The sequence below is a fragment of the Gasterosteus aculeatus genome, chromosome 5, assembly GCF_964276395.1.
Source record: "Gasterosteus aculeatus chromosome 5, fGasAcu3.hap1.1, whole genome shotgun sequence".
Classification (NCBI taxonomy): domain Eukaryota; kingdom Metazoa; phylum Chordata; class Actinopteri; order Perciformes; family Gasterosteidae; genus Gasterosteus; species Gasterosteus aculeatus.
In genome coordinates, this window is record NC_135692.1 from 3,257,865 (window position 1) to 3,273,163 (window position 15,299).

The following is a 15,299-nucleotide window of genomic DNA, read 5'->3' on the forward strand; positions in this document are numbered from 1 at the left end:
CTCGGTTGCACACTATGTATACTGATCCCATGCATAAAAAAGGTCATTTAATCATTGTTTCTGTACTCACTGCGCCGTAGGTCCAGCCCAGTTCTATCTTGTTCATCACCCACAGTTCATGGATGTTTTCTGCAAGCTTCTCCCTGATCCTCTCCAAGTGAGGCGGCAGCACAATCTGCAAGCACAGGGAAGAGCAAACAAAACATTGGAAACTACTTCTGTTGCGTTACGCTGCTTCTGCCCTCATCGGTTTAGTTTTACAGAAAATAACATGCATTTTTTATCATTACTAACTGTCTCTGTATTTAAATCACACACTTATTGATTTCATAATGTGTTATTGATCGACCATCACACAGTCCCCTGGCAGTGCCATCTACCTGGCTGGTGTCCACAGGTGTGGGGGTGAAAGCTGCCTGGCTCAAGGTGATTGTGGGTCCCAGCAGGTCTTTGGCTGCGGTCTGGTCCTGACCCGCCTCCAGCCTCAGCTTCTCCCGGGGCAACACCGCCTCGTAGCAAGGGGCGTAACCTGGAGGAGGGAGGAACTTAAACTCCCCGTGACGACCCCCCAGGAGGAAACGCACCCTGCAGTGGGACAGACGAGGAGTCAAGGAGGGTTTATTGTCCAAAGGGTATGATGGCAAAATGGATGCGTTTACTTCACCACACGTCAAAGGAAAAAAAATCCAAAACTCGCTAAGTACCAAACGCAGTAAGAGAATGAAAAAGCATAAGACATTAGGAATCTGTAAAATTATTAAACAAGATAGTTATAACAGTTAAAGTTAATTTAAATGGACAAAAGTACTAAGAAGTCCTTTGGAAGTCTTTTTCATTTCCTTCTGAATTATTCTGGTATTTATTCTCTTGAGCTTCCTCTGACATGACAACAACAACAACAACAACAGCATTCTCACTGACTTGACTCCCGCAGAGAAGCTGGCCACCGGGAAGAAGAGGCCGACAGAGTTGAAGTTCTCAAACATGCCCTGGACCGGCTGGCCGTTGATCCTGAAGGAGATACTGGGCACGCTGAGGTCCAGGCAGCAGCTCACCACATCCTCTGCTCTCAGGAGATGCTGATTGGGTGAGCTGACGGTTCGCGCAATGCAGCCTGCACAGCGAGGACGGACTTCAACAGAACGTTCCACCCGGTCCACGCTGTGCCGCAAGCACTAGAAGACTCTCACAAACACCTCACCTGACCAGAGATGGAGCCCATCGAAGCCATAGGAGTAGAGGTCATCGCCCACCCCGTTGCCACCCCAGCCCTCGCCCCCGCTGGGATAGGGCGCGTAGCCGCTGGTGTTGGCCCAGCCCACCCTGAGGTGGGAAGCCTCTGCTGTGACGAAGGGCAGCGCCTGATCCACGATCAGCTCGTAGTACCACTTCCTGTACTGAGCAGAGCCGTTACTGACGCCCAGGAAGATGTTGGGACGCATGCTGACGGATGAAGCAGAGGAGCAGTGAGGCGACTGTGCGCAGGGTTAAAGTATTCGCCTTTTCATTTGTATATTATTGTGTAATGTGGTGTGTGTGTGTGTGTGTGTGTGTATACCTGCTTACGTGGTTGATCAGGCGGGTCTGCAGTAACAGCTCTCGTCCTGGCAGCAGGTTGTCACAGATCAGGTGCTGGTTGGAGCGCACTGCCACGCCGTGACACACACACAATGAACACAACACATCTAGAACCTGGATGGTAGCACACACACACACACACACCAGCCCATATGTCAGGGTTGGAAACTGTATCTTTGTTAACACACTCATACTGACACAGACTGAGCCTCAGGGTTCCTGAGGGATTGGAGAGGCTGCAGCTCGGCTCCTTGTTTTGATCTTAACTGTGCTCAGCGACTTCCTCCAGGAGCCAAGTCACTACGCACACGCAGTCGAGGGATTGAAAACAAAGATAGTTGTGAGATCCCTTCTCGTGTCTCTCTTTCATCCAGCACTTTTCCTGGATTCCTGGAGGCCTTTTCACACCACACACACTCATCCGTGTGGGATATCATCACATAACATTTAATTATATATCGGCAGAAAACTCAGCCAATTGTTTTTATGCTCAAATAAAGAGAAATCTACAGATACTTATTGTATCTGTAGATTTCTGTAGAAGAAAGCAAAACCTAGACCGAATTTGGATATTTTGGATGCCTTTGAAGAGGACTTGCTGTACATGTATACAGAGTTCTTATCATAAATACATACGTGTTGATCTCTGTCCTCTGATTGCAAACTTTGTTTTATTGTAACATGATGATGAATATAATATTGAATTGAACTTGATTACTTTCTGCTAATTCGTATGTATAAGTGTCTGTACCTTGTAGTTGCGTCCATGCTTGTCTAGCAGAGATATGATGGATTTGATGTGTCCCTCTTTGATTATATTCAGCGCCTCAGGACTCTCCACCAGCACACAGTGAAGCACCTCCAGTATACCTGGAAATACATAATAAGTAAAGTAAGAGTGGCTACAGAAAGCGTTCAAACCAGGGCTCCTTCTCACATCATGATTCCCGCTGCATTGACCTTTCTGTTAAAAGATTCACAGGCCTTTTAGTGGCTCTGTCACCTTCAACACAAACAGCAGTCAGACGTGTTGGCATGTGAGAAAATCGGATAATAACAGAAGCCGTGGGAGGCAAAGTGTTATAATTATGGCAAACTTCTGTGTGTATTCTACAAACCAACGTAGTAAAGTGCATGTGAACCACAAGGGGCAGAACCAACGGATTGCACTCCCGAATCTTTCAGGGAGAATGTGTGTTTGGAGAGCTGGTCTGCCTTCACCAAACACCAGCAGCCTGATTTGGTTCAGGCTAAAGTTTCTCACATGAGAACTTCCTCTGTAGCAGTTACACTTTGCCCCACAGTCAGTGACGGCACGGCAATAGAGGGCAATAGAGGGCAATGGAGGGCAATGGAGGGAAATGGAGGGCAATGGGGCATCGCCCCACATGGAGCGCCCCACCTTAATCCCAAATAAAAGAAAAAAAGAAGAAAAAATTATATTCAATTATAACAAAATTTGAATATATGTGTAATGTACCCAGTAAATAATAATACATAATTATGATACCTTGGCAAAATATCAGCTTCATGCGTGTTTAGCTGCGTTAGAGGCAATCTCAAGATTGCCAGCAGAAGCACTTGCTGATTGAATAAAAAATAGCGTCCTAAACAGACTCAGCCTCGGGCAACATGGCTTTGCCCAGAGCATGTTTTCCTCAATGCTGGTATTGACAGGGGGAAAAGATTCTGGAGGAAGAAGGGTAGAACAGATTTTATCACTTTTCCACCAGAGGAGGCGACTGACATACAGTACATAGTATATCACACTAATTATTATTTGATATTTATATTATATTATACTGAATAGTATCGCCCGAAGTTGGCCTGGATAGACTCCAGCCCCCCCGCGACCCTGTGTGCAGGATAAGCGGTTTGACAATGAATGGATTATACTGAATAGCCTTTGAGGGTGACAACAATAATAAAATAAAAAATATATAAAAATAAAAATTGTGAGTTATTTACTGCGTTTTTTTCATGTTGGAATAAATATTAAATAAGTACTGTGTTTTGATACCTTAATTGTTTTGCTTAAATCAACCTAGATGTTTGCTGTTTGATTCCATTACCCTGCCTAGAACATTTTCCACCACCTGCCAACAAAATTATGTTGAAATTAAGGTTTGAAAACACTGCACTTCTACGACTGCAGAAAGATACAGTTTGCACTACTAATGAACCAGCAGCCAATCACATACGACTACAGCACAAGGGACACGCCCCCCGGAGAATGGAAGCGCTGAGCTGGATAAGAAGCACGCAGAAGCCTCCTGTGAACCAATATTGATTGACATTCTTATACTATTCATACTTTATGTCACTTTGTAACTTACTTCTGTTAGTTATTAATGAATTAACTTTTTTTAAACTCAAGCGAGTTGACTCTTTACAACAGTAGTGTTGCTTGATCAGAAGTTCAGAACTCCACACTACCAAAGGAATCAACTCCAGGAGAAGGACCTCTGTTCAATATTTAAAGATATTGAACGGAGGTCTTTCACTCACTTCATAATAATCCAAAGGTGATTCTGTTTGACCTTGTTAGGCCGAGCTGACCTACCAGAAGAGGCCTCCAGTCTCTCCAGCCTGCTGATCAGCCAGTCCAACGAACCGGAAAACTGAGCACAGTTCTTCCTGTTTCCTCTGATCAGAGCCGCTGAGAGGAGACAGACACAAACACACAACAATGTACACACAGCAGTCTTTCTCTGCAGGTTCAAGTGTGCTCACCAGTGTGTCTGCACATGTCTGTGTGTGTCTGCTAAGAGCACAGCAGGATTGTAAACACGCCACCGCGTACAGACGGAAATGAAATGCCGTCATGTAAGTAAGATAAAAAAACACCAAGACTATTGATTTTGTCTAATAAAACAACTTTTGATCTGGTCGCTATGTAGAGAAATAATCCTTTTGGTGGGGGCGCACTCTTAATTTCTAGATCTGTGTTTTTCTCCATTGTCTAATTGCAACGTTGTTGCTTTTTTAAACACCATTTGCAAAATCAATGTTCATCTCTTTGAATAATAGATGATGTCTGGATGCAATTGGATCACTTTCTGTGAAGTCCGGTGCTTGCTTCCGTTAGTTGTAACCATATCATATGCAGCGTGTGTCAGTGTGTGTGTACCCAGTAGTTGGTAGAGGGAGTTGAGGATGGAGCTCCAGGTCTCTCCTCCCTCCCTTCCTACTGCCTCGGCAAAATGAGCCGCACTGCTGTAGACGTGCAGACGATCGATGCACTCCTGCACCAGGCTGATCATTCCCTGCGGACACACAGGGTGTTGCTTTCACTCAGACCCGCACCATCCAAAGATGGTGGAAGAGAGAGAGAGAGCGATGGCACTTGGCTTCAACAGTTAATGCCGTGGAGGCCCGCGCTGACATTTGCAGTATTGAGTACTGAATCACGGTCACATTTGTTCAACATGTTGATGTCAACTGCATGCGCGAAGGTGCCACAGCACTTAATTAAACACTTAACTTACAGGTTTCTGTGTGATACATTTGATTAAAAATGTTTAAAGACTACTGATGGAAGAAGATGGAAATACTTTTAACTTTCCTTTCAGATGGTTACCCCAACAGGCAATATTTAACAAATAAACAAAACCCCACCTTGAGCGGTCTTGGTAGTTATAAATATACATATAATTTCTTTGAATTTAGATAAGTAATTTGGAATATTAAAGAACTGATTCTGAAAAGGAAATCCCACTTTGTAATCATTCCGCAGGTATTTAGGTAAACAAGCTACAATCACACACGCTCAAGCACTGCCTACCTCTTCCTGAAAGAGGTTCTGCCGGTTCTTCAGAGCCCTCAGTCGGTTCTGCTTGTCTTCATGTTCCAGGTGATCTCCGGGTGGATGGAAATAGCCAATCAGATCCTGCAGACTCAGACTGACCGAATCTATCGGCAGAACAAGCGTGGAGCTCTTCCCCTTTCTCCTCAGTGTGTCCAGACCCCTGGGGTGCAAATAGAGTGGAGGCCATCAATCCCTGTCTTCACGGTGTGACAGGCGCTTCCTGTTGCTGTCTGATCACTGGAGCTTTAGGTGTCGCTGATGCCTCTGCAAGCATGATGGTGTTCAGAATGCCGATGGTTTCAAGCTGCTGGCTGGAGTTGCTTGTGACAAGCGTGTCTGTTTGAGCTGATAGCGTATGCACCCCTCGCTGCTGCTGCTGGACGTATCGGACTGATTCCCCAGTCCAAAGCAATGTGGCCCTAACGTTTGACATCAGGTTGCACTGATTCAAACGGCTCGTATGTAGGCCAGAAAACGGGAGGGACTTCTTCTTCAGAAGCAAAATCTTTTTGTGTCTGTTATGCTTTTGGCTTCTTACTAGTAGATAACATGGCAGCTACTTTGCCACTGGTAAGCAGCAAGACAGACTTGCTGAAATTACGATTGTATAAAGAGGATAATAAGAGGACTACATCACAGCTTGTTTGTGAACTTATAAGGAAGTCTGTTCGATGACACTTTCCAGCACCGGATGTGTTCATTTAATCTTACAATCGAGCTGTGGTCATTGTAGACGCATTTGGAGCAGCCAGTTCTGTCCTGGAAGGGATGTTTGCTCTGTTCCAGAGTTCACATGCACACAGCGGCGCAAGACTCAAGACTTAAGCTACAAAAAAGAATTGCGTTCCTGTTGAGTTTCTCACAGCTGCTTGTATTTAGGAGGTGCAGAGCATCAGTATTACATACGATGCATCCCTGCCAATCACAGCCACTTTAATGTTTATTATTCAAACACAATACACAGCCTCTTCCTCTGAACGTGTCGAATTACCATCCTTTGACTTGCTATTTCACTCCTAGATATAATCGACATCAAGGCGTGTTTTTGTACGTTTGTGTGTGTGTGTGTGTGTGTGTGTGTGTAGTAATCCACCTGATGAAGACATTGAACAAAAACACTGTACTGCGGATGACTCTGGCAGTGCGACTCTCCTCGTGTTGTGAGCGGGACAGCGTCAGCCCGTCGTCCATGTGACCCTCGTGGTGCATGATGGCCTGAAATGAGAAGTGAGGTTGTGAAAAAGCAACTGTTAATATCACACTTACAGTTAGTACAGTTACATCTTCAAAAGACATGACTGTTGGGTTCGGCCTGAGAAAACCTTTACTTTCGGCTTCATTCAACTTCTATAATCAGAGTGCACAGTCGTGGACTGCTGCTCCTCAGGATGACTCAGATTCTACATTGGAATGACGTACGCTGGCTCACTTTTGGTTTAAGTCAGTCTCCAGAACCAATCCCAATCTCGTACGGACTCACAGACTTTGAGGCGTGCTCTTGTTAACTTGTGAGGGTTTGGTTTCATCCCATTGTCACATCGTGCAGAGGCTCGCCGGCAAACATTTTGAGTCATCGTGAACCCTTTCTGTAAGTCGGCATCGGATGCTGACTTAACACAATGGAATTACCCACAAGACACTGCAGTGTGACGTTAAAAACGGGACAGCATGGAGACGTAGAAAAAGGTAAACAGAGAAGACGGCACACGTGTGTCATATTCAAATGTACACATTTAAAAGATTAAGGATTAAAGATGCAAAAGAACACACAAATTGACGATATTGACACATTTATTAAAATGCGGATCTCACTGATCTGAAGACTATTATCCCTTTTCCTCGGAATTTATGTAAACCGCAGTTCTTCATGACATGACAGTTCCCATGTATTTATAATAAAATAAAGTACCTTTCTCTGCACTCCGCCCATGCGTGCACACTTGGCGTCAATAGTCTGGTACGTGAGCCACAGGCAGGTGTCAACGTGTTGGACGTAACACACGGAGTCGCCATACTTAATGTCAGGAACACCCATCCCGTCCACCTCCTTCCTCCCACCAGGGTCCAACTTTTCCTGAAGGGAAAAGAGAGAAAAGGGAAACAAGTGAATACTGCGATTAATACGGATGAAACGTTACGTCACCTTTGTTCCATCTGAGGCACAAAGCCGAGCAGAACCAACTTCAAACAAGAATATTGTGTACAACTCCTAGTTGTAAAATATGATATGCAAATTAGTCCCCAAAATGTGCACACGATGCTGATCTAAATACCACTTCTCTCAGACACACCTTTCCAAAACCAGAGCAAAAAGTCCTAAATGCTCCTTACCTGTGACGTTTTGAACATGGGTCCTTTGTTGTTGTTGAGTGTGCTACAGCCATCTGCCATTGCATTCAAACTACAAGCAGTTTCAGCGCTTTCTGCGCAATTTTTAAGGGAGTTTTTTTTCTTTCAATCCTCACTCTCGAGCGTTATTTCGCGCTCTGCCCGTTTGGGATTCTGAGTGACTGTTGATCATTTCCGCGTGGGTTTAGCCGAAAGGGTCGGACTGGCCAACCGCTGCCGGAGATAGGCAAAAAAAATCCACATTTTGACTTCTCCTCTTACTGAGCCCTGAGGCCTGCGCCAAAGCCTGTCCTAGAGTAGTAATCCTCCCTCTATCAACTAAAACCTTCCAGGATTACTGTCCACACACTGGGCTATCACTTACATGTGGTTTTAGCCTGGTATATCCATGTTTTATAGGACTTAGAGGGCTTTTTTCTGTGGTATTTGGATTTCTTTCTTCACCGGTAACATATTAACTGATTTTTACACATCGTAACACTTAAAGGGGGTTCCCCTTTCCTTATGTTCATAGGACTCCGTTGTTTCACTCTGTATAGCACTTTGTTGCTAAGTACAAAAAAACATTTAAATGATTCCTTTACATATCCTTACTGAAAGAGAGACAACCATCCCATCTGAACCGAGGCTGCAGGAAGCCGGAGAGAAGCCTTGGGCAGAAGATGAAACCGTGGGAAGACAGTGCCGCACATGTCGCTAACCATCAGTTACCGTTACCTTAGAGGACCTGAAGCAGAAGGCCGTGGACTTGACATCGGCGTTCTCTTTGTCCAATAGCAGGAGAGATTTGTCTTCTACCAGACTCAGGTACTTCCCCGTGGTCACGTGTCTCAGCCTGAACTGCTGACCCCAGCGGATATGACTCCCGCTCCACCTGGACACAAACAAATAGAATACAACCAATCACTCTACTTCTGTCTTGATTCATGGTGTCAATCTCTAGTTTAAAGTCCTCTTCAATACCGCATAATGTCGATGTAGTAAATGATGATGCATTTCCGCAGAGCCCCAGATCTTCGGGGCTGTAATCTGATCAGCTGCATATTGGTTGAGGAATATTTAATGAGTCCAACCAATTCAACCAACAACCTGCTCGGTGTAGTGTTACAGTGCTGGTTGGTCAGTGGTTGTTTCTGATGGGTGACTAATGGTAACACAAATACACAATTGAAAGCTTGTCTACAGTACACTTGTTTACAAATAATTATCACAGATATAAATGATGTATTTGAATTGGGTTGAAATGTAAACAGATGTTGCAGAAGATGAATTTGAAGCCTGAAGGCTAATGTTCCTTCCCTCCAGCACACATTCCTCACAGCAAACCCTCCTAATCTCCTCCCCTGCTTTCTCGCTTCGCAGGTCTCCGTAGACCGTGGTTCCGTCTGGACCCTGGTCCTGACTCCTGCCTGGCCCCGCGGACACCTACCGCTTCTAACACCATTGATATTCCCATTTATATTGCTGTAAACATTAATGCACATCACTTTGTTTAGATTATTTGTGCTTTCTCGCCTCACAGGTTTCCATGGATCACGGTTCTATCTGGACCCTGTTCCTGCCTCCTACCGTGGCCCTGCTGACACCTGCTGCTGCTGCTGCTATCATCATCATCATTATTATTATTATAATAAATATTAATCATATAACTATAACTGTCATCATAAACCAACGTTACCCTTTCCTAAAGTGCTTTCCCTCCCCACAGGCTTTTGTGGATGGTGGTTCTATCTGATGGTGGTTCTATGTGGTGGTGGTTCTATCTGATGGTGGTTCTATGCGATGGTGGTTCTATGCGATGGTGGTTCTATGTAATGGTGGTTCTATCTGATGGTGGTTCTATCTGGTGGTGGTTCTATCTGATGGTGGTTCTATGTGGTGGTGGTTCTATGTGACGGTGGTTCTATGTAATGGTGGTTCTATCTGATGGTGGTTCTATCTGATGGTGGTTCTATCTGGTGGTGGTTCTATCTGGTGGTGGTTCTATCTGATGGTGGTTCTATGTGATGGTGGTTCTATGTGATGGTGGTTCTATGTGACGGTGGTTCTATCTGATGGTGGTTCTATGTGACGGTGGTTCTATCTGATGGTGGTTCTATGTGACGGTGGTTCTATCTGATGGTGGTTCTATGTGGTGGTGGTTCTATGTGATGGTGGTTCTATGTGACGGTGGTTCTATCTGATGGTGGTTCTATGTGACGGTGGTTCTATGTGATGGTGGTTCTATGTGATGGTGGTTCTATGTGATGGTGGTTCTATCTGATGGTGGTTCTATCTGATGGTGGTTCTATGTGGTGGTGGTTCTATGTGATGGTGGTTCTATGTGACGGTGGTTCTATCTGATGGTGGTTCTATGTGACGGTGGTTCTATGTGATGGTGGTTCTATGTGATGGTGGTTCTATGTGATGGTGGTTCTATCTGATGGTGGTTCTATCTGATGGTGGTTCTATGTGGTGGTGGTTCTATGTGATGGTGGTTCTATGTGACGGTGGTTCTATCTGATGGTGGTTCTATGTGACGGTGGTTCTATGTGACGGTGGTTCTATCTGATGGTGGTTCTATGTGGTGGTGGTTCTATGTGATGGTGGTTCTATCTGATGGTGGTTCTATGTGGTGGTGGTTCTATGTGATGGTGTGGGCCCTGCAGTGGTCCTGCCGTACACCTGCTTACTCCTCACAATTATTTGTGTCATTTCTCTTATAGGAATTGAATGTATTTTGCGCTATACTAAATAAAATGAATTTAATTGAATTGTTACTCCCTGAAATCCTCTGCATTCCTCCCAGGAATGTAACTTAAATGGTTAAATAAGGCAACCACTCGGTCACCTCGGGTAACCAAGGAGCTGCTTCCTGGTAATCAGGGCTGTGTGGTCCTGATGTCCTGCTGTTACCTGGCAACTATTGAAGCCATTTAAAGGCTGTTGTCTGTCAGTAAAAGTTGGAATATAAACTTGCTAGAGCCTCTTTTGAATGTGAGGAATCCTCAGTAGTGGCTGCAAGCAGTTTAGCATTTCCTTTTTTATTAGCAGATGATTTTGTTGATATTTGATATCTGAATGTATCCTCTCTGGCAGTCGTATATTCAACACCTCAAGTTGCGTTGCGGTGTCATTTGTCTCTGATTTAGAGTTGCATCATTGCAGTTTGAACGGAAAAGTTAGTTTATTTTCTTTCTTCTGTTTTGATTCTTATTATCAGTATCAAAAGCTACGTCATCACTAAAAACCTCTCTGCTTTAAGTGAAGGTGCCATTAAAGGATTAAGGATCATTTGAGTACTAAATGTACTAGTCCTGGTGTTGGATAACAATGTTTTGTATGTGAAATTTGTGTGACATTTTTCTCCGTTATCTGTGTTTTTATGTGTCTCTCGGCCTCTTATGAATATTATTCATAAGCGATATCTATATTTATATCCTTCTTGTATGAATGGTGTACTCACACAACCCGCAGTGTCTCCAGCCTCCAAAGGGACCTGGCATGACTGGACACCGCTCCCCCCTCATAGTGGACTGTCCTGGGGGTAAAAACCAAAGTAGCACACCTTCAGAATACATCTCATATATCCACTTAACAAATAAGAATGTGAAAGTCACTTATTCCACTTCTACTGCAGTTGCGTACTACCTGGATGACTCGGTAACAAACCTTTTGGGAAGAGAACACAGTTGCTCTCATCGGCATCGTTTAAAAACCCGGCGGTGTCTTTTGGGAGCTTAAGACTATACTTACTAATGTTCTCCTGTCGCAGTCACAGCGGAAAGCCTGTGTGGATCTAATAGTCTAAACTGTGCGTGGAGGAGAGCCAAATTGGAAGAACAGGACGCATCAGAAGGCAAAGCGTTGATTGCAGAGGTGACTTTGCACAGTTTGGAAAGTCTTAAGAAACTTAAATTTCAATAAAAGATGGCAAAACATTTTTTGTGTTTGTGACGATGCACAAGGTAATTGAACTCAGCTTCCTCAGGATGTAATGCTACATTTAGTATAATAACCCATCATGATGGAATCATTCGCATATCTTTGTTGGAAAGGTTGACTTACAGACTAAATAATCCTAGATGGAAATCTATTTTACAACGACACTGCATAGCGGAAAATGTCCTTTCAACGGACAAGCTCTTTTTGAAAAGATAACATGTGCCTGTCTGGCTTCACGGACCGAGCCTCGATCTTTCACAATTGGTGAGTTTGAATGTCCAACGCGATGTTTACACTGAATCAGCTCAGGAAAATACTTTGTGTAAAAACGGACTACAATATGAGTCTAGACATCAGTGCAGTTTCAAGCACATCACCTCCTCTGCTCGTCCCCGTGCTCCCCAGATGGAACAGTCAGACACTCGTCCATGTGACCGTGAAGGAGGCGCAGGACGTCCCCTCCTATCAGGAAACCTGCAAAATAAGAGACATGGAGAAAAGTAGAAAGTAGAAGGAGAGATAAAGGGACTTTGGGACTCAAAATGAATCGTATTAGAGAAAAATGCTCAAGAATCAGTCCGTTCACTGCCTATCTGGTTAACACATTTGAGCATTCTGATGTGACCTGACAGTGGTGACGTGGGAGGAGAGCAGCAAGGATCAATTATGGTATGAAAGCAGACATGCCAGCCTTTGAAACCCACCTATTCAGCTAAATAAAGAGCAGCACCAGCACAGCCGACTGCCCGAATGGAGAACTCCTGTGTCCCCACTACACTAAATGTACAAGGGGCAGTACTTCCATCCTACATATCAGCTAAGCGAGCCCACATTGGAAGTTTCTAGATACACACAATTAAAAACCAGAGTTCTCTACTGTTGCCAATAATTGATTGCACAAAGGAAAAAGAGGAGCTGCCAATATCTAAATGGTTAAAACATTAGAATGATGGTGAATGGCGGTGAAATAGTTTACAGAAGGATTACAGAACATATTGTGTGCATTCACGTACTATTCAACCTCATTTCCACACACAAGAGTCCATATAAAATGCAACAGAGAATAACACGAATGACAAACAAAATACGAGAGCAGACATACGGACATTTGTTTCCCGAGTGTGTCTCTGTGTTGGATACGTTACAGCCTTTACCACTACATTTACTGCTCACTGTATTACAGTCACAAGAGGAAGCAAACGGAGAATCGTAGGACCGTAGACAGATGTACCTTGTGCTACTTCACTGCCGGAACAGATGGGAGCTACACTCCATAGTGTCTGCTGGAAGGCTGCATCGACGTGGAGGCTGCTGTTACCGTAGGACAGATGCTGCAGGAGGAAACACAAAGGAATTAATCGCAGACACACCGGATCATCCATCCATCCGTCTGCAGAGCGCTTATCCTGCACACAGGGGGCGCTGGAGTCTATCCCAGCCAACTTTGGGCGATGGACAGATTGGTTGCCAGCCAGTCAGAGGGCAAACCAGACTAATATACACAAAAACATGCAGATCAGGTTGATGGAAACATCAGGGTCCAGCCCCATCATGTTAGTCTAGGACTAGTCCAAGCTGCAGACATCTCCTAGCAATACTTTGCTGTGCTTTCCGCCCTTGCAGCGGTGGCGCTGTTAGATTTTGCCGTGATTCAATTTCAATTAATTTAATTTTCTATACCCCATAATCGCAAATTGGCCTCAGAGGGCTTTACTGTCCGTACACATGCGACATCCTCTGTCCCGAAACCCTCACAGCGGCACAGGAAACACTCCCCACAAAATGAAAAGGCCTTCAATAGGGAGAAAATAAGCGATGACAGCTTCGGCGAGAGGAGGATCCCTCTCCCGGGACGGATGTCATGTGTGCAGAAATACCAACTTAAAAGATGTACAATACGTTCAACTCCTACGTCGGAAATGATTTGAATATTGAATATCATGGTTTTGAATTGAAAAGAAGAATCTGAGACTGATGACACTCTATTTGGGTTAGACCTACACATACTTTTCTTCATTTCTTCTTGTAATATATGTAATATATTATAAACATATTTATTCAATGTCATTGATTTAATAAGACTTTAACTGATAACATAATGGAGTCTTTATCACTTTGTGTTGCGTTGTCGCGTTGCATCGAGTTGAGCTCCGTCTGATCACTAAATTCATAGTTTACCATCTCTAATTTTACCACTTTTTTACCACTACAGCCCTGTGCCCATATATATGATGGTCCACCAGCATATATAATAATAATAATACACTGTCTGACATGTTTGTTCCTTTTTGATCATGGTGAGGGAGAAGGAATGGGAATGGGAACGAAAAGGAATTTAAGTAGCAAAGGAAAGAAACCGTAAAAAAGGACAGAAGCAACGAATGAAGGAAGCAGAAACAAGTGAAGCCACAAAGTGAGAGCTGTCACAAACAGCTGCTACTCACCAGATATCGCTCAGAGGAGACGCTGACCAGGATGAGATCATCTCCCACTCTAACCTTCTCCCCCTCTGACCGCTGCTTTGATGCCGGATGGATGGTCCACCAGCATGCCTCGCCTACACACAGACACACACAAATAAGAAAACACTCACAAAGCAAACATTAACTTAGCCAACGTAGCAGAAATATGCCCATGAAACACAGGACCAGAGAAAGCAACATGAAGGCCTGTGGTGATACTATCTATTATCCTGCCCTGTGTGCTGTGCACCACTGGCTGTTATTTGCACCGTGTGTAAAGAAGACGATGAGACCAACTGTTCTGTTCCACATGGAAAACCACGGTGGAGGAGCAGAGGGTTGAGAATTGCAAAGAGGCAAAATTGTAAATTGCAATTGCAATTATGGACTATACAAAATAAAATAAATTGAATTGAATATGTACTGAGATAATGGACTGGAAGCATAGTCCATTGTTCAAACTTAAACCGTCAATTCCTTGTTCTTATTAAATGAATATCAATTATGAAACTTGATTTATAGTTCGGTTTTTAGCCCCTATTTAGTTTTTTTTTGAGGGGCCTTGTTACTTAATTATTGATGAACTATCTTAGTGATAATTAATCATTCTGTTGATTGTCAATAACTTAGTTTCACACAAGCTATGAACCGGACATGACCCTACACAGATCTCAACAAAAAGTCTCTTTCTTCCAAATTAAACTTAACAGTATGGACAAAAAATCGAACCAAACAATACCAACAATAAAATGGTAAACAGTTTATATATTTACACACAGACACAGAGCAACGTTAATCATCATTTGGAGTGTTGTTTAAGTCCACCTGTTTAGAGCAGTATTAACTCTGCTTTCACCTTACTTCAGAATTCCATTAACTCCAGAGACCAATGGCTGACTCTTTAGCAGATAGCTGCTTGCCAGCTAGTCTCGACTGTGTCTGGTGATTGTTGCTGAGTGGGTGGTATAGAGGGGGATCGGAGATATGTTCCACTGGAATCAGCTGTGTTCTGCTGCTTGGAGAACACTGACAAAAGATGCAAAAAAAGCTCTATGGTGCTGGTGGGATTGGAGGATTTGAGGATACTTTTCTTTGGGTTTGTCTCCTCAACTGACACAGCATTGTGCTTATCAGCTGTCTCCGGTGTAGACATCTTCAACACCTCCCTGGAGACATGT

General features: G+C 43.9%; 1 protein-coding gene across 3 annotated transcripts in view; it reads right to left on the bottom strand.

Moving 5' to 3' along the window:
- Positions 1–15,299, bottom strand: part of ryr2a (ryanodine receptor 2a (cardiac)) — a 122,529-nt gene that overhangs the window by 67,130 nt on the left and 40,100 nt on the right. For all 3 annotated transcript variants that reach the window (XM_040177416.2, XM_040177414.2, XM_040177420.2), the window contains exons 6-21: positions 14,104–14,216; positions 12,891–12,990; positions 12,037–12,133; positions 11,181–11,255; positions 8,453–8,609; positions 7,296–7,460; positions 6,480–6,601; positions 5,363–5,546; positions 4,709–4,844; positions 4,142–4,237; positions 2,330–2,448; positions 1,559–1,692; positions 1,202–1,443; positions 922–1,114; positions 381–585; positions 71–175 (exon numbers count right to left, since the gene is read on the bottom strand). In XM_040177416.2, coding sequence (XP_040033350.2) covers positions 71–175; positions 381–585; positions 922–1,114; positions 1,202–1,443; positions 1,559–1,692; positions 2,330–2,448; positions 4,142–4,237; positions 4,709–4,844; positions 5,363–5,546; positions 6,480–6,601; positions 7,296–7,460; positions 8,453–8,609; positions 11,181–11,255; positions 12,037–12,133; positions 12,891–12,990; positions 14,104–14,216 — 2,243 coding nt within the window. The remainder of the gene's footprint in view (positions 1–70; positions 176–380; positions 586–921; positions 1,115–1,201; positions 1,444–1,558; positions 1,693–2,329; positions 2,449–4,141; positions 4,238–4,708; positions 4,845–5,362; positions 5,547–6,479; positions 6,602–7,295; positions 7,461–8,452; positions 8,610–11,180; positions 11,256–12,036; positions 12,134–12,890; positions 12,991–14,103; positions 14,217–15,299) is intronic.